At 42.4% G+C, this 25,678-nt stretch overlaps 3 protein-coding genes, 1 long non-coding RNA gene and 1 other non-coding gene across 5 annotated transcripts; 2 read left to right on the forward strand and 3 right to left on the reverse strand.

The window, feature by feature from the left end:
• Positions 1 to 3,233: 3,233 nt before the first annotated feature.
• On the reverse strand, positions 3,234 to 8,551 carry LOC120057501 (glutaminyl-peptide cyclotransferase-like). Its single transcript, XM_039006101.1, has 7 exons — positions 8,318 to 8,551; positions 7,868 to 8,014; positions 7,392 to 7,694; positions 6,738 to 6,899; positions 6,536 to 6,635; positions 6,020 to 6,136; positions 3,234 to 3,379 (listed from the first exon to the last, which is right to left on the reverse strand). Exons 1-7 carry the CDS (start codon positions 8,549 to 8,551, stop codon positions 3,234 to 3,236), a joined length of 1,209 nt encoding a protein of 402 aa, XP_038862029.1.
• Positions 8,552 to 10,129: 1,578 nt separating this feature from the next.
• Positions 10,130 to 15,967, forward strand: LOC120057502 (meiosis initiator protein-like). Its single transcript, XM_039006102.1, has 10 exons — positions 10,130 to 10,252; positions 10,417 to 10,528; positions 10,622 to 10,735; positions 11,037 to 11,156; positions 11,263 to 11,395; positions 13,112 to 13,341; positions 13,674 to 13,756; positions 15,279 to 15,535; positions 15,638 to 15,727; positions 15,814 to 15,967. The coding sequence occupies exons 1-10, from the start codon at positions 10,130 to 10,132 to the stop codon at positions 15,965 to 15,967; spliced, it is 1,416 nt and encodes a 471-aa protein (XP_038862030.1).
• Positions 15,968 to 18,555: 2,588 nt separating this feature from the next.
• LOC120056558 lies at positions 18,556 to 20,564 on the reverse strand. Its single transcript, XR_005477811.1, has 4 exons — positions 19,991 to 20,564; positions 19,714 to 19,840; positions 19,389 to 19,464; positions 18,556 to 19,273 (listed from the first exon to the last, which is right to left on the reverse strand). It is a non-coding gene; the product is annotated as an uncharacterized LOC120056558 (long non-coding RNA).
• On the forward strand, positions 18,661 to 18,734 carry trnat-agu. Its single transcript has one exon. It is a non-coding gene; the product is annotated as a tRNA-Thr (tRNA).
• A 1,815-nt stretch (positions 20,565 to 22,379) lies between the features above and the next one.
• Positions 22,380 to 23,633, reverse strand: LOC120056692. Its single transcript, XM_039004899.1, has 2 exons — positions 23,289 to 23,633; positions 22,380 to 22,753 (listed from the first exon to the last, which is right to left on the reverse strand). The coding sequence occupies exons 1-2, from the start codon at positions 23,612 to 23,614 to the stop codon at positions 22,441 to 22,443; spliced, it is 639 nt and encodes a 212-aa protein (XP_038860827.1). The 5' UTR covers positions 23,615 to 23,633; the 3' UTR covers positions 22,380 to 22,440.
• Between the last annotated feature and the right edge of the window lie 2,045 nt (positions 23,634 to 25,678).

Below are 25,678 nucleotides of genomic sequence, written 5' to 3' on the forward strand. Positions count from 1 at the left end.
GTGCTACGATACCTTTGCGAAACCCAGGCCTGGTCTGTTTCGCAAGCGTTCCCGGAAGTCTCGCGATGTTGCACCTCTGAGTTTAGAAACTCTGTGTTTAAATGTTTATGTTACGAAAGCCAAAGGCGACGGAACTGTTGCGTTGGGTGTTAGTTACACTGCCCTCTATTGGCTTGGATGTCTCACCTCACAATTCTGTTGTCAGCTTAGTACAGGCTCAAATGTTGGGGTGAACTTAACATGTTTCAACAAATTTCTCACACATGAAATTAAACAAATCAAACAAGTTTATAATCTTTATTTAGGAAAACATTCTGTGTGGAATTCTATGCAAGCAATCCTTAATTTCATATACATTTTTCATACAGTTCAATAATAATACAAACATAATTAAAGTATGAGGCGATGGCAGATAGTAGTGCAATACAATATTGGGTTGAGGGTTGAAGTACAAAATAGCCTCAATCAATCTTTCACATAGGAGATGGCATGACTCCAATGGAAGCCCGGGTGCATGCCTGTTGTGCATGAACCATTCTGAGTGTTTTGTTTCTTTCGGCAAAACAATTATAAGACATGTTGGCTAGTAGAAATAGACTGTCAGCCAGGCTATGTAACAACACTGTGACAGTTACAGCATCGATTCACACAGTCTGGTTCATTCAGTATAATAATGTTGTCACTGAGTTTACTGTAGCAAGTATTGCGCATAAAATAGTTTCTTATTATGCATTATTAGATTCTGCTGGCTGACAACTTATCATGTGAAAGCCATTGTTGTGCTACAATAGTGGATGCATACAGTACACAATAATCATACTTTTCAATTGAGTTATTATCGCTTTTTGACCAGTTAACTGGTGGATGCGACTCTTTCAGTATACAAATACTATGTGACACATTGGCACTGAACCTAGTATTACTTCTAGATAAATATCTCTACATATCGTAATGCTCAATATACAAAGCCATACCAATACATTTGATTCATCTTTATCTTCATCCTAATACATAGTACATGTATTTCTACAAACAGAGTTGGAACTGTTGGGTCTATGTAGGAAGCATAACTTCGCATTACTTGCATAAGCTACTATAAAATACTTCAGAAAGTATTCATACCCCTTGACTTATTTCATATTTTGTCGTGTTACAGCCTGAATTCAATATGGATTAAATCGAGGGATTTTCTCACCCATCTACACACAATACCCCATAATGACAAATTTTAGCAAATGTATTGAAAATGAAATACAGAAAGATCTAATTTACACAAGAATTCACACCCGAGTCAATACTTTGCACCTTTAGCAGCGATTACAGCTGGGAGTCTTTCTGGGTAAGTCTCGAAGAGCTTTGCACTCATGGATTGTACAATATTTTCACATTATTCTTTAAAAACTTATTCAAGCTCTAGACAGCCATTTTCAAGTCTTGCCATAGATTTCCAAGTAAATTTAAGTCAAAACTGTAACTCGGCCACTCAGGAACATTCACTGTCATCTTGGTAAGCAACTCCTGTGTAGATTTGGCCTTGTGTTTTAGGTTATTGTCCTGCTGAAAGGTGAATTAATCTCCCAGTGTCTGGTGGAAAGCAGACTGAACCAGGTTTTCATCTAGGATTTTGCCTGTGCTTAGCTACATTCTGTTTCTTTTTATCCTGAAAAACTCCCCTGTCCTTAACAATTACATGCATACCCATAACATGATGCAGCCACCACTATGCTTGAAAATATGGAGAGTGGTACTCAGTAATGTGTTGTATTGGATTTGCCTCAAACATAACACTTTGTATTCAGTACAAAGAGTTAATTGCTTTGCCACATTTCATTGCATTATTACTTTAGTGCCTCGTTGCAAACAGAATGCATGTTTTGGAATATTTTTTATTCTGTACAGGCTTCCTTTCACTCTGTCAATTAGGTTAGTATTGTGGAGTAACTACAGCGTTGTTGATCCATCCATCCTCAGTTTTATCCTATCACAGCCCAAAAAAACTCTGTAACTGTTTTAAAGTCACCATTGGTCTTATGTTGAAATCCCTGAGCGGCTTCCTTCCTCTCTGGCAACTGAGTTAAGAAGGAAGCTCGTATCTTTATAGTGACTGGGTGTATTGATACACCACCCAAAGTGTAATTAATAACTTTACCATGCTCAAAGGGATATTCAATGTATTTTTTTAATTTTATTTTCCCCTTCTATCAATAGGTGCCCTTCTTTGTGAGGCATTGGAAAAACTCCTGTCTTTGTGGTTGAATCTGTGTTTGAAATTCACTGCTTGACTGAGGGACCTTACAGATAATTGTATGTGTGGGACACAGAGATGAGGTAGTCATTCAAAAATCATGTAAAACACTATTATTGCACACAGTGTGTCCATGAGACTTATTTATGCTTGCCATAACAAAAGGGTTGAATACTTATTGACTCAAGATATTTCAGCTTTTCATTTGTAATTAATTTGCAACATTTTCAAAAATATAATTCCACTTTGACATTATGGAGTATTGTAGGTAGGCTAGTGGCAAAAAAAATCTAAATGTAATCAATTTTAAATTCAGGCTGTAACACAACAAAATATGAAAAAAGTCTAGGGGTGTGAATACTTTCTGAAGGCACTGTTAATACACAATTATATCCCATATAATCTAGCACTTCCCAAAGCACATATTTATTGCTATATTATTACTGGACTGTCTGTCCTAAACATATAAGTGATTTTTGGGGAACAAATATGTACAGTAATGTCTGTATATCACCTCTTTATTTAGTATTTTAATCTTTTTTTATCCACATGATCTAGCTTGAACTTCCCTCATTGGGAAACACTATATACTCTAGTGTTCACAACCTCATTTACTGAACGTATTGAGAAAAGTCACCTAATCAAGTTTATCATTCTGTTTTTGCATAAGTCTGAGTTCCACAAGGATTATGGGAATGTGAGGGACAGGGTATATAAAAGGCCTCTATAATCACAATCCTAATTTCAACCGTTTTCTAGTATGGCTCCAGAATGGATAGAAAACAACAACAACAAGACTACTAGGGTATAGATTCTAGAACGAGGGATATAGGTGATGTAGAAAAAAGGCATGGTATGATAGGACTTTGATGATTGTAAATTGATTATGTGGGAGAGTGGCTGGTATTATAAAATGCATCTGGGTGATTGTGGCATAAAGTCTAAAGGATACATGTCTATGAGCAACAGTAAAGGGAGGAAACGTCAGTCAGAGTCCTATGTATTCAGCAAGGAACACTACTAGCACCTTGGTGAGGTTCTCTATAGTCTGAGAATGGATGTGTTCCGCTGTGTCCTCCAGAGTGTGCATAAAGGAAGGGAAGGGCGTTGTGATCATGTGTAGGACTGGAACCCCTGCAGGCATAGAGGGGAGTGGGTGGGAATGGCAGAGAGACAGGGGAGGGGAGAAGACAAATGAGATAGGGTAGAGTGTAGGGGATGACAGAGGTTAATAGAGGGAGAGAAAAAAAAGGCAGATGGTAGATTAAGTTCTACAGGGATAAAACTAAAGCAGAGGGAGGACACCACTCTCTGCAGATACAGTACAGTCATAAGGTCATAGTCTAATCAGCTGTGTAGATATCAGTGGCGGTTTAAGATTAAGGAGGACGCTCTTTTATGAGCATGGCCTTATTTCTATTACAGCATATTGGATGACTGTCTGTCTTTCATATTACATTCACCCAGCTCAATGTAACGTCGATATGTTTAGGCTACTACATGATACTCGTATTTGCCCTATACCCATCATGAGGTTGTTACAACCTAGCCTACAAATTAAGTTTATAACGTAGGTGCAAAGGTCGAAAGACAAATTGGAGTAATGCCTGCATCTAGCTGATCTAGGGTGTAATCATTAGTCCAAACAGTTGCAAAACTTAAACAAAAGTTTCTAGTGGACAAATTCAGGTAGGTCCATCCCTGTTTCATTCTGTTTTCTTCCATTTAGGAAACGTTTTGCAACAGAACTGGCGGAATAAATACACCCCTGTTCACCCGCACTGTCACACCGTGATCAGTTTCACCTGTCCTTGTTATTGTCTCCACCTCCTTCAGGTGTCGCTTGTTATCCCCGGTGTATATATCCCTGTGTTTCCTGTCTCTCTGTGCCAGTTTGTCTTGTATGTTCCAAGTCAACCAGCGTGTTTTTCCCGTGCTCCTGCCTTTTCTATTCTCTTTTACTAGTCCTCCCGGTTTTGACCTTTGCCTGTTTTCTGGACTCTGTACCCGTCTGCCTGACCATTCTGCCTGCCCTGACCTCGAGCCTGCCTGCCACACTGTACCTCCTGGACTCTGAACTGGTTTTGAATTTTTGCCTGTCCACGACCATTCTCTTGCCTACCCCTTTTGGATATAATAAATATCAAGGACTCAAACCATCTGCCTCCCGTGTCTGCATCTGGGTCTCACCTTGTGCCCTTATAAGCACACACAGTTCACTTTCATAGCAGCCACACAAACATCATCATCACATTTACACGCTCTCTTCTCATATTTTCCCTTCGCTTGTGGAGTTCAGTGCACAACACAACAGCTGTCTGTGCCCATGTGAAATAAACCTCTCCAAGCCAAACCTTCATACCATAACTGCTACACACAGCCTACATTGTTGTCACCATATTATCTAACTTCATAGTCAACATAGCTACTATAACTAACACGTTAGTAAACCCACAATCCAATCCATGTGTACAATCACGCAGTAGTGTACAACAAGCAGTTTAGCAGTTACACCGGCGGGCCCCAGTGGCAATACACTTATAAAACCGAAAGCTCACCTTGAATTGGACGTGTCGGATAGCCTTAGCCAGCTAACTAACATAAATATCATACCTCGCTGTTTGAATCAGGTTGTTGAAGACGCTAAATTAGCTGCATTAGCTAGTGTAAGTCAAAGTGAAACTGAAAGAAAAATATATATTTCGCTCTGCTGCTTCTCCTTAATTTTGTACAAAATTCCTTTGTTCAAAACTGTTCAACTATTGTCTTTCTCTCTCTTTGAGTCAACTACCACATTTTATGCACTGCAGTGCTAGCTAGCTGTAGCTTATGCTTTCACTACTAGATTCATTCTCTGATCCTTTGATTGGATGGACATGTCAGTTCATGCTGCAAGAGCTCTGATAGGTTGGAGGACGTCCCCCGGAAGTCGTCATAATTACTGTGTAAGTGTATGGAAGGGGGTGAGAACCATGAGCCTCCTAGGTTTTGTATTGAAGTCAATGTACCCAGAGGAGGACGGAAGCTAGCTGTTCTGCTACACCATGGTGCTACCCTACAGGCTACTGTAGACCTTCATTGCAAAACTGTGTTTTAATCAGTTATTTGGTGACGTGAATATATTTAGTATAGTTTTACCTAAAAAGGAGAACTTGCAATATGTATCTTTTTGGGTGACTTGACAAACATTTCATAGAAATGTGAGTTATAGATTTGTCATACTCTAAGAAGCGGTAGATCTGTTCTATATGCGCAATTTCTATGTTTTTTTTTGCGTCTTTTACTTTCGGTTTTGTACACCATCTTTAAACAGCTGAAAATACAATGTTTTTGGTTATGTAAAATATATTTCACCACAGTTTAGATGGTACAATGATTCTCTACACCAGGGGTATTCAACTCTTACCCTACGAGGTCCAGAGCCTGCTGGTTTTCTGTTCTACCTGATAATTAAGTGCACATTGCAGTGGAAATTGCTTTGAGGTCCAGAGTTGAGTTTGAGGGCTCTACACTATACTTCACATAAACTGAAATTAGGCGAACTATTCAAATTTTTGCAACCAGGAAATAGACAAGTGATTTCCGCATTGTGCATCTTTAATGTTTCACTATAAAACAAAATATGAAATTCACTGAGTAGGATGGTCCTCCCCTTCCTCCTCTGAGGAGCCTCCACTTGTATATTTTCATGGTGTACTGTTAAACGTCCATCCTTGTTAGTCAGTAAATGTGCCCTCTGACCATCTGCCTATCTATGTGGGTGTGCTCTCTCACCCTGCTGGAGGAATGGCACATGGTCGTCCTCCACAGGGCCCAGGTTTATGTCCTTCCTGAAGTAGCTCACCTCTCTGGGGTGGGAGGACAGCAGACCCAGCTTATGGAGCCTCCTCTCTAGCAGACAGACATGACAGCCACCGCGGGCCATGGGGGGTGGAGAAAGGGTAAGCAGAGAGGAGAGAAAAAATGATGGAGGAAGAACAGCTCATTTCAGGTGTCTTATTACTTGTGCCTGAGTGGAATTATAGCCAGATCAGCACTGCAGAGCCTGGTCCTGTATTAGCATGAGTCAGTCATCCACCTACAAAACTCTCTCTGCCTTGCTCCCTGGCTCTTTCTGTCATTCTAGTGTCCCTCTACCTCACTATCTCCATTACAATACGTTTTTGCCCCATTACGATTACAGTGAGCAATGAGCGTGATAAAAATTAATTAATTTACCTGGCAATATAGGACATTTTTGTGATACAGTATATGGAGTATACATTTTGAGAAGAGAGGTGGGGGCCGTACCTGCATATATCAGCTCATCAAACCAGCGTACAGTGTCGTCAAAGTGGTTGACAAACATAGGGTCAGGGGCACCAATCAGATCCAAAAGAACAAACAGGTCCTGCCATTCAACATACAGAACACTCAGCTAAGCAAAACATTAACTGCATACTACATAAGGCTTGGCAATGGAACATTGTAACAAACACTAACAAAGCCTCACCAAAGCATGTAACAGGGTGGTATGTTCGGCTCCTGGAGGGTGAGGTGTACGGGACATTTGGTCAGCAAGGTAACGTGAGCCGTACAGAGAGTCGGAGGGGCTCGGCTGATCAAACGCCTCATTACCATCAAAGAAGACCAACTGCAAAGTCACCTGTGACTTCTACCAGAGAGAAAAACAGACAGAAAGAATGATACAGGGGTTGGAGTGATACATTTTCTTGTAATATAACATATATGCTTCGAAAAATATATATTGGTCGAGTAATATGTGACTATCATTCAATATCCTTTAAAATACATTGCTTCTGATGCCAACACGGGAGATGTCCGGTGAGTGTTAATGATGTCTGTGCCTCAACCTATAAATGTCTGCACAGTTTCATTTGGATATAAATGTTTGAATAATTGATGTGTGTGCATGGGTCAGACTCCAGATCTATAAATAGTCTGACATCCCGGGAGAGAGGCAAACACGTCAGAGGGTAGCCCAACAACACACTGAAGCCTCATCCTGTCATCAGTTTTCCGCAAATCCAACAACTTATATTCCCAGGGCAACCAGGAACGTAAAAGGATCTGTCAAGTCATCACTTTCATCCTTGCCCTCTGAAGCGTACCCTTGTCCTACAGTAGCAGAGCAGACAGTATTTACCTGTTGTTTTAGCACTTTCAGGTGGAAGTCCAGAGCAGTTACCAGCTCCAGTATCATGGCACAGGGGACGGCCGCGTCGCTGGCCCCTAGGAACCTCCTGAGAGGCCCGTCGGGGGTTTTGGAAGCTGGGAGCATAGCCTTGGAGTCGTAGTGGCAGGCCAGCAGCAGACGGCGTGGGGCCGAGGGGTCCAGGACTGCCAGCAGGTTGGAGAAGGTGATAATTCCCTTTGGGGTAGCAGAGTTGAAGGAGTCGACCTCCAACGACCAACCCGCTGACAGGAACTCTAGATGGCTGTAGATATGCTGTGGCAGTCACAGAAAAAACAGTGTGATTTTAATCTAAGGACATTATTTCAGAAAACAAAATGTTAATTGATACAATAACATGTAAGACTGGGATAAAGAGACACCAGTTCCACTTTAATTACAGACGTTCTACCCTGATGTCACTTGCTGGAGTCAGTAGAGTTCCTAACCTCACGCACCCTACGGCTGCCCCTGGTACCTGGCAGTCTCTCTACCAGGATGGGCCTCAGGAGAGAGTACCACAGTCTACCTGAATTCACCTGGCCCACCAGACGCTTGATCTGGGCCACAGTGGCCCGACGGGGGTTATGGGTCAACTGCAGAAAGGGAGGACAGCAGGAGAGAGGAGACAGTTGCAGTAGTTTTTTCACATATGCATTTTGAAAACCGTCAGTCACCAGGCAGAAAATACTGTTATTATTGAACAATCAAAGATCTGACTTGAGGTAAATTGTCTGCCATCAGTGAAGTGTATATAGTTGAACAGACTGGGTTAAGTGTTCCAGCTGGCTGGGGTATGTAGGCTGTAGCAAGACAGCAGCACCTAAAAAGTAGGCTACTCCTTAGGCTTAGTGCAATATTGTAAAACCGGAGGCTACAGTGCAGGATCCATCACCTACCTTGTCCCTTATTAAGTCTGGCACACGAAATTGTGTGTTATCGTCCATATGAATACTGTCATCATCATCGCTTGTATCATTACTCGAGAAAGAAAATCCAAGTGTCAGAGCTATAGCCAGCATCCCACATAGGCATACGAGAAGCACCCGAACTCGGGACATCCGGAGCCGGTAGCAGCGTCCCAGTAGCAGCTTGGTGCCCGGAGAAGATCGGTGCTTCCGGGTGGTTCTCATAACTTGGAAGAACCGTTAGATTCATACAACAGTTCAGTCCGGTACAGAGCCTTTCTTAACTATGTGCGTTATAGTGCTTATGATTCCATGCTAGCGTATGGCAATGGAGAATAACGTCCATGACCGATTGAATTAATGAGGCCATTGGCTGCTTAGACTCGAGCCGAGGGTGGGCAAATAAACATGAAACCATTTATGACATCTATTATTTTCATTTAACACAATCTCATCAGGATAGGCTACAATTTAACAACAAGATACAGGCTATTTTACCTGAATGGAGCACTCACGCAGTCATGTTGGGACATACATGCAGCGACGGATCTATCCAATCAAATCTATCAACCACTGAGGTATAATAAACTATCAACGTCCGCACTAATCGCATATTGACCCCCGCCATATCGTCGTCGTTTTGTTATGGCCCCATTTTTAGTGCACACGCGGTGTTCTGTGTCTGCAGTTGGTGCATGAGCTCCGACCGCCTGCTGTGAAAATTGTACGCGAAAATGATTCAGGAGAATGCTATCAATTGATGGAAAAATGAGACTGAAAAATGTGCCTTGTTTATTTGAAAGAAATTCTAAAAATGACAATAGACTAGAATTGAAAAAAAGTCACACATTAGCCCAAAAATATGAATTTATATGTGTATTGTTCTATCTATATCTGTATAATTGTACATTGCTGAACGAATTAATCAATTATTGATTTATTGATTGATTTCTAGTGAACCAAACCACTGATTGGTTTGTCATGTAGGCAAAATATTTCTGCATGGTAGCATTAGAATCACATTTCTTAAAAGTCTTAGAACGTTCAATGTACCCGCTAGGATAGGTCTGTGTCTAGCCAATGACCTGCCTCGTGCGAAGGGATTGGTCTTTTCTTAACCAATGAGGTGACATAACTAGCTGGCTAGAGAACAATCATTTAAAAAATAGATAGCCAACATTCTCTTTGCTGCTAAACTTCTTCTAGGTAAGTGACTGGCCATAAATTGTCACTAACAATTATTTCCACAGATATTAATATTTTTATAGTGGCTAATAATTCAAATGTATATTTATCTTGCTTATCTCTGCTCACCCTTCATATACAGTCATTGGCTCGCCCTCGCTAACAAAAAACGGGTAAGTTACCCATAAAGTTAGCTGGATAGCTGGATTGCTAACTAGCTAGCTAACGTTATATAATTTTTTCTGTGCAATTAGCTCAACGTAACTATGTTAATATATTTTAGTTAAAGCAGAGAGCAAGAGGCGACGCATGTAGATAGACACTCGTTGGTTAAAGGCGTGAAAATAATTTGCTAGACTGATGGATGGCAAACTTCAGCTAGCTAAGTTAACTGGCTAGCAAACTAACGTTACCGCGCAAGGGACTGTGAACGTTAATTTAGCATCTTTGACGCCCCCTGTGGCAGATTTGAGCATGGCACAAGGATCCGCAGGCAGAGACGCGACTCGCAGGAAAAGGTACTTTTAGCTACTTAAATGGCCTGTTCCACGTCACTGTCAAAAAGAATGATAAAAGAGACTTGAAGACATCATGAAAATGATCTACTGTAGCTAAGTAATGGGTACATTATCTTACAGTAAGGATCAGCTGGACTGGAGCACATGCTGGAGCAACAGTCTGAAAGAGATTGCAGGCCTCCTGCCCATATCTAAGCCTAGGAATGGCCGAGGACTCACCAAGGTTTGTGCACGGACGATCTTGATTTAATTGTATTAATAGATTCCCTGTATGAGTATTTGTGTCCGTATGTGGGTGCATGGCTACAGTATGTCTGAATACAGTACGGTTACATTATGTGGGTGGGTGTTTCTGTGTGTGTTGTCTCACCTCTAATCTATCTTCAGAAGGAGACTCTGGTCCACATGCTGCGCTATTTTGACTTTCTTCAGAGTAGGATCCAGACCCTGCAGAGCCGCTTGCCCCCACACTGCATCCCCAAGCAGGAACCCGACACAGGTACAACCTCAGCCAAGCATCAAGACAAGTATAGACTACGTACCTGACTTTCATATCAATGCATTTACACTGTATGTGTGTGTGCGTGCACAGGGTCTGAGAGTGAAGAGAACACCCTCTCTGATCACTGCACCCCCCCTCACACTCTAAAGGCCAAGCGCAAATATGTTTGCAGCCGTTCCCGCAAGAGACCTGCCCCCACCTCAGGTACCAGACCCACACCTCCCCCCAACTACCCAAGACATTATGTTCAACACTGTCAAAGACTGTTGTAAGGTGACGAGAGTAGTTCTGTTAGTTACATCAAGTATGATTACAAACTGTAGTTTTGTGTGTAATAACATCACACTAACCAGAATGGTGCTTTTCTGTTTGCTTAACTCAGAGGTGAAGGCAGAGCATCAGGTGAACAGAAGGAGGTTGTACAAATCTGTAGCCAATGGAAAAATAGTTTACCCAGAGGAGGGTGTGTCTGTCCCCATGTGGGGTGTGCATTCTGATTGGTCAGAGCTCCAGTCTAGTGATAGCCATGGGGCGTGGCCTGTGTATGACAGCGACTCCCAGCCGAGCTCCCTGGATTCAGGCTTCAGCCTAAATCAGCTGCTCCCCCTGAGAACGCCTCTGGAGGGTGAGTTAGGCTGGAGGGTCCCTCAGTGTTTCCAGGGCTATACATGACAGGTGTGTTTGGGACAAATGTTACTGAGTTGATGCCTCTGTATTTTGGTCTCTCACAGGGAGCAGTGGGACTCTGTGGACTCCATCCCCAACACAGAGAGGCCACTGCTTTGTTTGTGAGGACCGCACAGGCAGCGAGAGCATCCCATCAGGGAGCGGGGTCCTAGACACTCCAACTACGCCAATTACTGGGTGGGTTTACATCCCTGTAGCCGCATGCCTGCCCTTTTTAGTGTAACTTAGTATAGTATTCATGTGAATGTGTTTTCAACCCATATATACAGATGAAGTCGGAAGTTTGCATACACCTTAGCCAAATACATTTAAACTCAGTTTTTCACAATTCCTGACATTTAATCCAAGTAAAAATTCCCTGTCTTAGGTCAGTTAGGATCACCACTTTATTTTAAGAATGTGAAATGTCAGAATAATAGTAGAGAGAATGATTTATTTCAGCTTTTATTTATTTCATCACATTCCCCGTGGGTCAGAAGTTTACATACACTTAATTAGCATTTGGTAGCATTGCCATTAAATTGTTTAACTTGGGTCAAATGTTTCGGGTAGCCTTCCACAAGCTTCCCACAATAAATTGGGTGAATTTTGGCCCATTCCTCCTGACAGAGCTGGTGTAACTGAGTCAGGTTTGTAGGACTCCTTGCTCGCACATACTTTTTTAGTGCCTACACATTTTCTATAGGATTGAGGTCAGGGCTTTGTGATGGCCCCTTCAATACCTTGACTTTGTTGTCCTTAAGCCATTTTGCCACAACTTTGGAAGTATGCTTGTGGTCATTGTCCATTTGGAAGACCCATTTGTGACCAAGCTTTAACTTCCTGACTGATGTCTTGAGATGTTGCTTCAATATATCCACATAATTTTCCTGCCTCATGATGCCATCTATTTTGTGAAGTGCACCAGTTCCTCCTGCAGCAAAGCACCCCCACAACATGATGCTGCCACCCCCGTGCTTCACTGTTGGGATGGTGTTCTTAGGCTTGCAAGCCTCCCCCTTTTTCCTCCAAACATAACGATGGTCATTATGGTCAAACAGTTCTATTTTTGTTTCATCAGACCAGAGGACATTTATCCAAAAAAATACGATCTTTGTCCCCATGTGCAGTTGCAAACTGCGGTTTTGGAGCAGTGGCTTCTTCCTTGCTGAGCGACCTTTCAGGTTATGTCGATATAGGACTCGTTTTACTGTGGATAGAGATACTTTTGTAACTGTTTCCTCCAGCATCTTCACAAGGTCCTTTGCTGTTGTTCTGGGATTGATTTTCACTTTTGCACCAAAGTACGTTCATCTCTAGGAGACAGAACGCGTCTCCTTCCTGAGTGATATGACAGCTGTGTGGTCTCATGGTGTTTATACTTGCGTACTATTGTTTGTACAGATGAACGTAGTACCTTCAGGCATTTGGAAATTGCTCCCAAGGATGAACCAGACTTGTGGAGGTCTACAATTTTTTTTCTGGGGTCTTGGCTGATTTCTTTTGATTCTCCCATGATGTCAAGCAAAGAGGCACTGAGTTTGAAGGTAGGCCTTGAAATACATCCACAGGTACACCTCCAATTGACTCAAATTATGTCAATTAGCCTATCAGAAGCTTCTAAAGCATTGACATAATTTTCTGGAATTTTCCAAGCTGTTTAAAGGCACAGTCAACTTAGTGTATGTAAACTTCTGACCCACTGGAATTGTGATACAGTGAATTATAAGTGAAATAATCTGTCTGTAAACAATTGTTGGAAAAATTACTTGTGTCATGCACAAAGTAGTCCTAACCGACTTGCCAAAACTATACTTTGTTTACAAGAAATTTGTGGAGTGTTTGGAAAACGAGTATTAATGATTCCAACCTAAGTGTATGTAAAGATCCGACTTCTACTGTATGTGTTTCCAGGCCAGGATCACTTTTCCTGAAGGACCAAATGCTTGGGGTAATCCCACCCATGCGAGGGCGAAGGGAGCCCTTCCACAGCCCTGCTGCCACACCCCAACGCCCTACCCTGCTCCCCCTGCTGCCGCTGTTTGGGACTGGGGAGAGTCTGAACCTCAGCCCCTCCCTCCTCACATCCCCTGCCCGGGGCCTCAGCCACTGCCTGTTGCCTGAGGGCCAGGAGGAGCTCCATGGTAACACTCCTTTTAATAACACACGCTCAATATTAAGCTGATTTAATATCATCTTATTGACCAGGGTATTGCTGCTTTATGTTGTTGGGTACAAAAGAGACCCTGCCTGCCATTGAAGTATATTTGAAGTTTCTGACTTCAAATAGATTACGGGAAGCTTGGTGTAGTGTGTAGTCTACCAAGTAGTGCAGTCTGTAAAACCTAATTGTAACTCGATTGGAAGGATTCCTCCAGCTATTAATCATATACATTCCTACTTACGTCTTCAGTTCCTGGTGCGAGAGAGAGAGTGAAACATAGCCATCAGCCAACACACACTCATCTTTTTGCAGTGCTATTCGAGGATGTTTGGGTCACCCCTAAAACGACCCACACCAAAGTCTCCTGCCTGCCCTGCCATGACCCCAATGACTCAGTAAGCCTCATAGAATCATGTTTCCACAACACAAATGTTGAGTGTATAGTATGTTAGGTACTAGTGTTGTGTTCGATATCGATACCAGGTTTAGTATCACAATACGCGATACCAAAACGATAGAACAGTAAAAAAAAAATGTTAATATTAGCCAAAGTCACAGAATGGCACCTGATTCGGACAGATAAACTCAGCTACTGCTCTGTTCAATCGCTGGGCATCTTTTGAGTTCAATATCACAATAAATTATAAATCTCTATTGATAAACTGGGTAAATCAGGGTGTAGCCTAGGCCTATCCACCATACAGGTGAATTCATATTCAATAGGAGTGTGTGCATGTATTGAGTTATTGAGCTTGTTTTGGCTGATTTCATAGGGCTACAGATGAAAAACTATTTGGTTCCCTTCCATTTGGGACTTATTTTATTATACTGATCAACAACATTGGCATAGAAGTAGCTTCTTTTATAAAAAATGTGCGCCGTCTCTTTAACCAGTAATGGCTCATTCACAAGGCAAGAGGTTTGGAGCACAGTCAGTTTGCTGAAGCAATAGATCATCTTTGGGAGAGACGTGAGAGAGACCGAATAAGTGAATGAATAAGGTTTTTGGTGGCAATCAGCTTTTGCGTTATTGTTTCTATATTGTCACAAACAAAGTACAAGGGTAATGAATTGATGTTACCTTTATCTGTCAGCTAGCAAGGAAAGTTAGCCTACAAAGCTGGAAGCTACAGGTATCTTGCATTGTAAAGTGTTCTTGCCTGTATGGACATTGTTTTGCGAACGGAGCTAACATGATGCAGCCCAGACTCTCAGTGCAGGCTAGCAGTGAGTAGGTGGAGCTAACATGATGCAGCCCAGACTCTCAGTGCAGGCTAGCAGTGAGTAGGTGGAGCTAACATGATGCAGCCCAGACTCTCAGTGCAGGCTAGCAGTGAGTAGGTGGAGCTAACATGATGCAGCCCAGACTCTCAGTGCAGGCTAGCAGTGAGTAGGTGGAGCTAACATGATGCAGCCCAGACTCTCAGTTCAGGCTAGCAGTGAGTAGGTGGAGCTAACATGATGCAGCCCAGACTCTCAGTTCAGGCTAGCAGTGAGTAGGTGGAGCTAACATGATGCAGCCCAGACTCCCAGTACAGGCTAGCAGTGAGTAGGTGGAGCTAACATGATGCAGCCCAGAGTCCCAGTACAGGCTAGCAGTGAGTAGGTGGAGCTAATATGATGCAGCCCAGACTCCCAGTACAGGCTAGCAGTGAGTAGGTGGAGCTAATATGATGCAGCCCAGACTCTCAGTGCAGCCTAGCAGTGAGTTGGTGGAGCTAACATGATGCAGCCCAGACTCTAGGTGGAGGCAGGCTTAATCCGTGAGACACATTTGACAGCAGTACCGAAAGTAACAAAAAGTCTACTACTGAACTGTTTTTCATGTTCTACTACCCAGAAGAGTCTGTATATCGTGCAAAACAATTAAGGAAATGGGTATGTTCAGCTTAATGATAAAGCCACTATTCCCCCTAGATGTCGGAGGGTGAAGCTGAAGTCAGGCATGGCCGAGGAGGGTGGCTGTCCTCCCTGAGCGAGGGGGAGGAAGGGGACATCACCTGGACCCCCAAGCAACAGCAACTCCCTCTGAAGTCAAAGACCAGTAGCACAGGACGGCACCGCAGAGCCAATGCCTCCACCAAGGGTCCCCCTCGCACCCCTCTTAACCTGAAGAAGAAGTGTGTCAACGGCTTCATAATGTTCTGCCGCATCAACAGGAAGACCTACCTCCGGTGAGTGACTCCTGACCTTTATCCCCATAACCCTGTGTTTCAGCTTGATGTACTGTACCTCTGTGTGTCTGTAACTAAGATGGCTGCCATGTCTTTGAACAGTACCCACCCTGGCACCCCATCTACTGTGGTCACCAAGGAGCTGGCCAGCCTGTGGCACGTCATGCCCAAGCAGGAGAGGCATGTCTACTGGTCAGTAACTTTCTTATTGTGTCTGTCTCTTTACTTACAATTGGAATTTCTCAGTTTTACAGAGGAGCTTGTGTAATCTCTCTCAGTCTGAAGGCTCGTCACTTCAGCCGCCAGCAGAACCGTAACGTGAGGAGTGAATTGGTGGAGGGAGGCGGAGAGGAAGAGGACTGTGTACCCAGCCCCCTCCACATGCTGCTGGCCCAGAGAGACCTGTGTGCTGCAGCCAGAGGAGGCCCCTAGAGTAGCTACTGACCCTTCACTGACCATATGCATCTAGCATTGGATGTCCATATTTATACTGTATCTGTCCATATTCAAATCAACAATATTGTTTATTTAAGAAACACTGTATGAGTTAATTATGAAGTTCTTTGGAGTTTAAATTATATTCTCAAACACAGACACTTAATCTCTGTCTAGCACAGTGGTTCTCAAATTATATACGTTTTTTAAAGGAAGTCAGTCCAACTTTAAACTGACTCTTGAAGTTGTAATAGTAGAATTAGGTACTGAAATTAGGTACTGAATCATCAGTCCCTCTTGTCATGTTTGTCATTGCATACCTTAGAGAGCTATGTATAACTTGTCAAATGTCCAGAACAACTAGCCCATGTCAGCTAACATTTTTTTATTTAGGTTTTTTAGCCCATAGATATTGTTGTAATTTTTGTGTCACTCCAATACCTGGCAAAATGTATAGAAGTGCAAGATAATTTGCTTTAAAACTGCAACATTTTCTTTGCACCCCATGACAAAATGTATAGAATTGCAAAAAATAAGTTGTTCCCCAATGCTGGAAGGGGGGCCCGAGTGAAAAGGTTTGGGAACCCCTGGTCTATAGCACACCACATTTAACTGTTACTTTTTGTTTTCTGCCTCATGTTAAAGTTATTTATACAACATGTTCAAACGTGGTTTTACAGATATCATTGAGAACCATTTTAGTAGGAAGTTTTGTATTTACATTAAGTGATGTCTTCCTGTGGGTTATAATGCCAAGGCTGTGTTTTACTAGTCATGTCATCCTGGAGTTTATTTCATCAATCAGTCTATATTTATTATCATAAGGGCCAAAGAAATTCCAGGCTACACAGTGCAGCACATAAATCACTTGCCCCATGGACTGACCATTTTATTTATTACCTATTTATACACACTGCATTTATTAATATGTGTGAAATGTCTATGTGTTTCTCTATTACACATTGTGTAAATTCATTTTTTACAAGGCAGGTAGGAACTGAAGTCTTACCATTGTATTGAGTTATTCAAATTGTCAATTGGAAGTTTGCTGAAGTGTTTCTATGTGTGGTGTCAAAATATGTTAAGATGTTCTGTAAATTAAAGTTATTCAATTGTTACTTTGATGAGTTATTTGAGATAAATGAAACAAGTGAACATTTATTTTAGATACCATACAATATGGTATTTTAGATTATTACAATTATAACAATCATTCTTTAAACAAAACAAGTCACATTGCACGGCTCAGTTTTTCATCTAAAGTCAAGACCACTGTTTCCTCAAACTACATGGTAGTCGTTTAGAAGTTATCGCTTGACTGGGAATCTCAGGTTGCAGTATATTCAAAGCGCTGGTAATATAATCAGGTAGTTATTACTTAGCCTTTTTCATACCAGAATTTATTCAACGATAAATAATGTTAACAGGCAATCTATCAAGGTACAGAGCTGCAGGTCTCTAGCCCAGGGGTTCTTAAGATTTCTAAGCTCGAGACCCAAATGACAAATGTACTGTCCTCGAATGACCCAAATTGAGAAGAAATAGTGTGTGATAAATGTTTATTCATAACTTGCGACCCAACTCTTATGCTCGGGGCCCACTTTGGGTACCAAACCATAGTTTAAGAAACCCTGTTGCTAGTCAATTCAAGGTGTATCGATTCCAATACTAGGAAATTACATCTGTTTTGTGACATGTTATTTCGCTAGACAGAGATATGGGTTAAATGAATGAGACTGATTTGATTCAAATTAGACAGATTTTCATACCCGCGATAGAAATTACGTCTATCTCCGCCGCGTGGGGGCTGTGATTTAGCTGGTCTAGTAAACAGGAGATCCTGAGTTCAAATCGCAGCAGTGCGTTTTCGTGCATTTCTTTTTACCCATTGGTGGAGAAGGTCAGAGGGGAGGGATCTCTGGTTTTCTCATCCAATGGGTTTTGAGAAGTAGGCGAGGGGAGAGGACGTGAGGAATATGCGATTGGGATATTCCAATGTCATCGAAAAAGGGCACCTTTTGAAAGAGTTAAAACGTACCAACTGTGTAAAGTTGAACCTGCAAACAACTCAAGCATTTAGCCAGCTTGTACACGTCACTGTCCCAGCATAAATATCCCCTACAAGCAAACTCTTGTAGCTCGCTGTGATCTTATAGTGGTCAGTACTCTGCGTTGTGGCCTCGGAAATCCTGGTTCGAATCCCGGTCACGGCATTGCTATGCAGAATGTCATGGCGAAAGGCCCTAACTTTGAATGAGTTTAAACTTACTGTGGAAACTCTGCCATTTGAAAAAGTCCCCCAGCTCATGGTAGCTTAATGACTTACACAAACTGATCCATCTGCTATTTCAAAGGTTCTTATGATTTTTTTAAATCAAGACCCAAATGGGAAATGTACTGTCCTCGAACAACCCAAATGAAGAAGAAATAGTGTATGTTTCTAAATGTTTACTCATAACTCGCGACCCACCTCTCACATGCTCAGGGCCCACTTTTGTTCCCAAACCATAGTTTAAGAAACCCTTTTGCTAGTCAATTTAAGGTGTCCGTATCGATTCCAATATTAGGAAATTACATCTGTTTTTTTTTTACATGTAATTTTGATAGACAGAGTTATGGGTTAAATGAACATGACTGGGTTGATTCAAAATAGTTGTGGGTTTTCATACCCAACAGAAATTACAGCTATGGGTGCTGTGGCTTAGTTGGTTAAAGTACCTGTCTAGTAAACAAGAGATCCTGAGTTCAAATCTCAGCAGTGCCTTCTTAAATATTTTATTGTACCCATTGGTGGAGAAGGTCAGAGGGGATGGACCTCTGGTTTTCTCATCCAATGGGTTTTGACAAGCAGGAGAGGCGAGAGAACGTGAGGATTACACAACTGAAATATTCAGTTAAAACGTACCAACTGTGTACAACTGAACTGGCTAACAACTCAAGCATTTAGCCAGCTTGTACATGTCACTGTCCCAGCATAAGTAACCTCTACAACAAACTCTGGTAACTCGCCGTGATCTGTCCTCTTTCTCTGATCACATTTTGAAGACAATTTACATTTGAAAACTCTGTTTCAAGGTACTATCTTTGTTGAAACCATTTTTTCCTCTACTCCTCTTTTCAAATCATCTCTCTCTCCTCTTAGGGTCGCTGGTCCTTCTCTCTCTCTAGGCATCATTCCTGGGGCCACAACAGGCTGAGTTTACAGAGTTGTTCGTTGGATGAAAGAGACTCCTCCCACAGGCGCTGGTTGGTCTCTCTCAGAATCGTCACTTCCTCCATCAGGGCTACTTTATCCTCCCTTTCCTGACCGTCACAGAGAGAGAGGAAATGGGGTTATTTAAAAAGAGATGGTGAAGTGGTCAAAATTGATTTAATGATGAGATATGGGGGTTGTGTATCTGAGGCGGAAGTGTCGCACCTTCTCCAGGTTGCTCTCCAAGAGTCTCAGCAGCGCCTCCAGGTGGTGAAGTCTTGACAGATCACTGGGCACTTCACTGTAGAGAAGCAAAACATATTGTTAATAAAGAATAACTTCAACACAAACTTCATGAGGGAAAAAACAAATTTGCTGAAGCTAAATTAAAATGCATAACTCTATAAATGGCACACTCCAAACTTATCCATGTCTGCTTGAGAATGAATATCTTAGAGGACTTGAGTCATTAAGTCGGAGTACAGCCATTATGAGTGTGTGTCCAGTAAAGGGAATGGGCCCATAGAGAGAGAGAGTGTGTGTACTATACCTTCTTAATGTGGGCTGGGCATTGTAGCCCTGAGGAGGGTAATGATTAGGTGGGCAAGCAGCAGGTCCACCCTCTGATCCATGCTTCTTGGACTTGCTGGGAGGAATGGGCTCCACTGTCCTCTTTGCTACAAGCATAAAAAATGAACGCAACATACACTGATATCACAAAAAAATCATTGCATATTATAATTTGGTCTAAAATGCCATGCTCCTCACAAACATTCATAAGCAAACTCAGGCACATAGACATGCTTCTTGCACACACAGTCTCCTACCTTCATAGGCCTTGGCAGCATTGACAAGGTTGCTCCACTCCAGGCCCCAGGCAGGGTCCAGTAGGGGGATGTGCCCAGGGTCCCAGCCCTCTGTCAGGGACAGCTCAGAGGCAGACAGGTCTTCTAGCCCCTCCAGCTCTGGGCAGTCAGAGACTGGGGAACATGCCAGACTGGAATCCAGGGGACCACTGCCGAGGCTGATCTCTGTAGAGAGGCTATGACGGCAGGACTAGGGGACAGAGCTGTGGTCAGTTAAATGAGTACATGGACATACTCTGTAACTTTAAGGTTAGTACTCATTGAATATGAGTATGTTAGAATATTCAACATCTGTGTGTCACAGGTCTGACAATGAGCCTCTATTTTCTTGCACACCCTAACTTGCTTTTAGAAAAAAAATGCTAATTGAATGATTGATCCTGTAATTTCATAGGCTGACTGAGGGCACAGACTCAGGTCTTCACCTCCAAAAAGCAAGAGCCACTAAAAGTTGAGTACCATCATCAGCACAGCTCATAAATGAAAACTCAAAAAAAATTGTGACTTACATTTATCTTGTATATATATAATTATACACATACACGGTGCGTTCGGAAAGTATTCAGACACCTTGACTTTTTCCACATTTTGTTATGTTACAGCCTTATTCTAAAATGGATTAAATTAAAATTTTCCTCATCAATCTACACACAATACCCATATAATGACAAAGTGAAAACAGGTTTTTATACATTTTTGCAAATTTATTTAAATAAAAAGAAGAAATACCTTATTTACATAAGTATTCAGACCCTTTGCTATGTGACTCGAAATTGAGCTCAGGTGCAGCCTGTTTCTATTGATCATCCTTGAGATGTTTCTACAACTTGATTGGAGTCCACCTGTGCTAAATTCAATTGATTTCACATGATTTGGAAAGGCACACACCTGTCTATATAAGGTCCCACAGTTGACAGTGCATGTCAGAGCAAAAACCAAGCCATGAGGTCGAAGGCATTGTCCGTAGAGCTCAGAGACAGGATTGTGCCAAGCTTGTAGCGTCATACCAAAGAAGACTTGAGGCAGTAATCACTGCCAAAGGTGCTTCAACAAAGTACTGAGCAAAGTGTCTGAATACTTACGTAAATGTGATATTTAAGTATTTTATTTTTAATGAATTGGCAAACATTTCTAAACCTGTTTTTGCTTTGTCATTAGGGGGTATTGTGTGCAGATTGATGAGGGGGGAAAAACTATTGAAATCAATTTTAGAATAAGGCTGTAACATAACAAAATGTGGAAAAAGTCTAGGGGTCTGATAACTTTCCGAAGGCGTGTGTGTGTATATACTTTGTAAGCATTTGTATGTGAATGTTGCTGTTAATATGTTTACTATACAGTATATCTTTATCTTATCCAACTTGCCACAACTGAAGTTCCTTCTGGAAAAATAAAGTAATTATATTCTATTTCTTTAAATACTGTTTCTTTTTTGTTTGAGGTGCATCCGCCTGGGAAGGTGCAGGTAAGAGGGTGACTTGTCATGTTGTTAGTTTTTACTGTCTGACTACGTTGAGAGAATATATTTGATTATTCTTGATTTGAATATGAATGAATGTTTAGGTAGTTCTTCCCTCGACCCTGCACTAGTCCAGAACCTGTTTCTGTTTGTATATTTCATTGTGTGCTTCTTGTCCCTTAACTAGGTTTGAAAGAGAAGTCTGTGGTTTTGACTAATGGTGGAGGAGAAAATAAAACCTGTTGACATCTTTATCGGAGGCAGAGCTCCCAATGTTCTTGTTTAACTAAACCTGTGGTGTAGAATTGGCTACATTTATTTTTCGATCGCCTCACTTGTGCATCTATGATGTTTCTAGATAGCAGTCTTTACACAGGCAGTCCAATTCTGATCTTTTTCAATAATTGGTCTTTTGACCAATCATGTCAGCTCTGAAAAATATCTGCTGTGAAAAGATCAGACGTGATTGGTCAAAAGACCAATTAGTGGAAGAAATATCAGAATTGGGCAGCCTGTGTAAACGCAGCTGATGTGTGCCTAACTCACTGCATCCCTCCCTGAGTCCTCTGTGCCCAGTATGATGAGCCTCAGTTCCTCCTCTAGGTTAGTTGTCTTGTGGGTCTGTCGTGGAGAGGGCGGGCAGCGCAGAGAGGCCAGGACACGCGGCTGACCAAACACGTTCTGGGACGTCATGTCCACCTGTCTGATTACAGTGGTACTGTACAGTTACTCAGTAATCAATCTCAACACACTGCAAATCCTGTCTGGATCAACTCAATAGAAATACTCCTGTCAACTCAGATCTCAAAGACCCTTTTCTCTAAATATTACAGAACTATAATTATTCTAAATCAATGAATTACACATTAATGAAGTACTTGGTACAGGCACTATACAAAAACTGCATTAATATAGAATAACTCTCTCCTCATGCTCAAACTTACAGAAACACTCACCTCTTGATTCTGTTACTGTGAGGGCTGTTAGTCTTGATGGTGTTGTCTGTATTGGTGTTGTCCTTGAGCTGCCAGGTTGTGAGTCTCCTATAGATTGGAGTGGGACTGAGGCTTGGCTGGTAGACAGGCTTTTGACTGAGACTTGGCTGATGCTGCTGCTTGATGACCTGCTGCTGGTTTGGTCTGGGTTGCTGGCTCTGGTGCTGGACAGGGTGGTTGGAATCCGAGGGGCTGGATGTAATAGTGGCTCTAAGCATGCGAGGTTTGTCCACTGTGGTAGTGTTATATCCCTGAGGGCTGCTGCAGACACTGAAGGCAAAACAAACACACACATACCATATCCACAGGTACAGCACAGACACACACAGCAGCACATACAAAAACACACCACAAACAAACACACAGCAGACAGACACACACCAAATAAATGCACACCCAGTGGTGACGTGCAAACTCACACATGGCATGCATCGACATTTTCTAATCAAATTTCAACACCATTGAGACTTACCCAAGCATTAATCCAATAATGTATTGCTACCACGATGCCCCACCCAGTGTGTTTTTATAAGTTATGTGTCACATGGTGATGGTGGAGGGGAGGGTGTGTCCCACATTTCCCCTGATCCTCCCCTCCCTGGGACCCTGCGGCTCTCAGCTGACCCGGAATCCGCACACATATAAATCTATACCCCACCAAGGTCCCTCCCACTAGGGTCTCTGTCTCACTACGCCTGTCTCCCACCGGTGTGTCCCTTTCCTCCCTCCCTCCCTTCCCGTCTCTCACTCCCCATGTCTCACCCACCAGGGTGTCCCACCCTCACTCCCCCTGTCTGTTACTCACCAGGGTCTGAAGACAGGCAGTGCTCTGTGGGGCAAGGGCAGGGTGTGGGCGTAGTAGCCCTGGCACTGGTTGGTCCCCCCTCTGCTCCCAGTGCTGGGTCTCTGTGGAGGGGGGCTGTATGTGCCCCAGCCATGCAGGGACCTCTGGGGGGCCCTGGGACAGGCATAATGGGACTTGGCCTCCTGAAGTTGTTGAGTGCCATTTTGGGAGTACAGATTAGATGTGTCAAAGTCTCTGCCCCTGAATAGGATGTCCAGCCCAATCCCCTGGTGAACACCCCTCTCACCAAACCAGCCCTTGTGGGTAGGGCTATAGGAGGCCATCATGGAGAGAGAGTCACTGCTGGGTGGGGGTGGGGGTAGTACAGCACCTCCAACTGAGAAAGAGTGAGTGTTTGACAGAGGTAATGGTTGGTATGTTCCACAGCACCTATGGGGGAATGTACGACCAGACTGGTTTGAAAGTTTAAAACAGAGTGAGGGAAAGAGAAATACATAAGCAAAAGTCAACGGTAAAATGTAAAACATGCATGTACAATATAACCGCTAACAGTGTGTGTGTGTGTGGCAGTACGAAGCAGCCTTGTTCAGTCCTAACCTTGTACAGTCTTTAGGAGTCTCATATAGCCATCTCATTTGCTATATGAGAGGAGGGGCTGTCCAGAGCCACCCTAGAAAAGGCACGGCTATATGCTCTGGGCCTGAGGAATAAAGGGCTGATTGTTCATGTGAGTGTAGTCAGTGCTCCCTTTGTTCACACCAAGCTGCATTGTACTGCACTGGGATTCACAGCTCTGGATTGCACTGAATAGCACAGATTGAACAAATCAATGTTTAAGGAATTTCTTCATACATGGTCACCAATTGCTTTTTAATGCAAAACTTTGTATTTTGGATTAATATCAATCCATTATTCTTGAGTCCATTTTAACATCCCAACCACAAAGCATGTATCAACCAAATCAATGACCATTCTTCTGGTCATTTTTAGAGAACAGGTTTTAAAACTTTATTGTTGCAAAGTGTATTGACTAACCCCCACAGGTTAGTGCCCACAGGCCTCATAGCAGCACATAACAAATAGCAGGTGGTCAAGACTACCAGCAAAATTCCCCAAAGCATCCCTCAATCATGACCACTCACAAAACAGTAGGATAGCTTTTGTCAAGTACATAGACTATGTAATCAGTCCCTTTTGTCAAGTACATAGACTATGTAATCAGTCCCTTTTGTCAACTACATAGACTATGTAATCAGTCCCTTTTGTCAAGTACTTAGACTATGTAATCAGTCCCTTTTGTCAAGTACTTAGACTATGTAATCAGTCCCTGTTGTCAAGTACTTAGACTATGTAATCAGTCCCTGTTGTCAAGTACTTAGACTATGTAATCAGTCCCTGTTGTCAAGTACTTAGACTATGTAATCAGCCCCTTTTGTAAAGTACATAGACTATGTAATCAGTCCATTTTGTCAAGTACATATACTATGTAATCAGTCCATTTTGTCAAGTACATAGACTATGTAATCAGTCCATTTTGTCAAGTACATAGACTATGTAATCAGTCTATCTTGTCAAGTACATAGACTAATCAGTAATCAGTCACCACTGATGATCTGCGGTTGAATGCAAGGCAACAAAATACAACAGACAATTTGTCAGCCCTCACCTGCACATGCTAAAACACATTCCAAAGAAATCCGGGTATAACTTGTAGAGGAAAAACGGAATACTTACTCTCCCAAGTGTCAATGAGCCAGTTCACATATCCTCAATGGGCTCACAGTGCTCTTTGTGTGTGTGTGTGTGTGTGTGTGTGTGTGTGTGTGTGTGTGTGTGTGTGTGTGTGTGTGTGTGTGTGTGTGTGTGTGTGTGTGTGTGTGTGTGTGTGTGTGTGTGTGTCACACAAGCTCCTATAGAGTTTCATTTTTTGAAATTTCATGACATGCTATTTTGGCTCTAAATATTTGCTGAGTAAACCATGTATTAATTCCTGAGTGGGCTCCCGAGTGGTGCAGCGGTCTAAGGCACTGCATCTCAGTGCTAGAGGCATCACTACAGACCCTGGTTCAATCCCGGGCTATATCACAAGCCGTAATCGGGAGTCCCACAGGACGGCACACAATTGGCCCAGTGTCGTCTGGGTTAGGGGAGGGTTTGGCCGGGGTAGGCTGTCATTGTAAAATAAATATTTTAAATTCATATAGTAGCATCAAATTCTATGAAGTCCATTTAATTAAAAAGAAGATTGTTGGCGCAGAGCTATTAAACAGATCTGTCAGTTGTTTTAATTTCCTAAATTTGCAATGTCCATTAATTTTCTTCCTCTCTTCCCATCCAGTTTACTTCACTAATCCACAAAACCAATCCATTGTCTATGCTATCAAACCCAC

The sequence above is a fragment of the Salvelinus namaycush genome, chromosome 12, assembly GCF_016432855.1.
Source record: "Salvelinus namaycush isolate Seneca chromosome 12, SaNama_1.0, whole genome shotgun sequence".
In the NCBI taxonomy this organism is placed as follows: domain Eukaryota; kingdom Metazoa; phylum Chordata; class Actinopteri; order Salmoniformes; family Salmonidae; genus Salvelinus; species Salvelinus namaycush.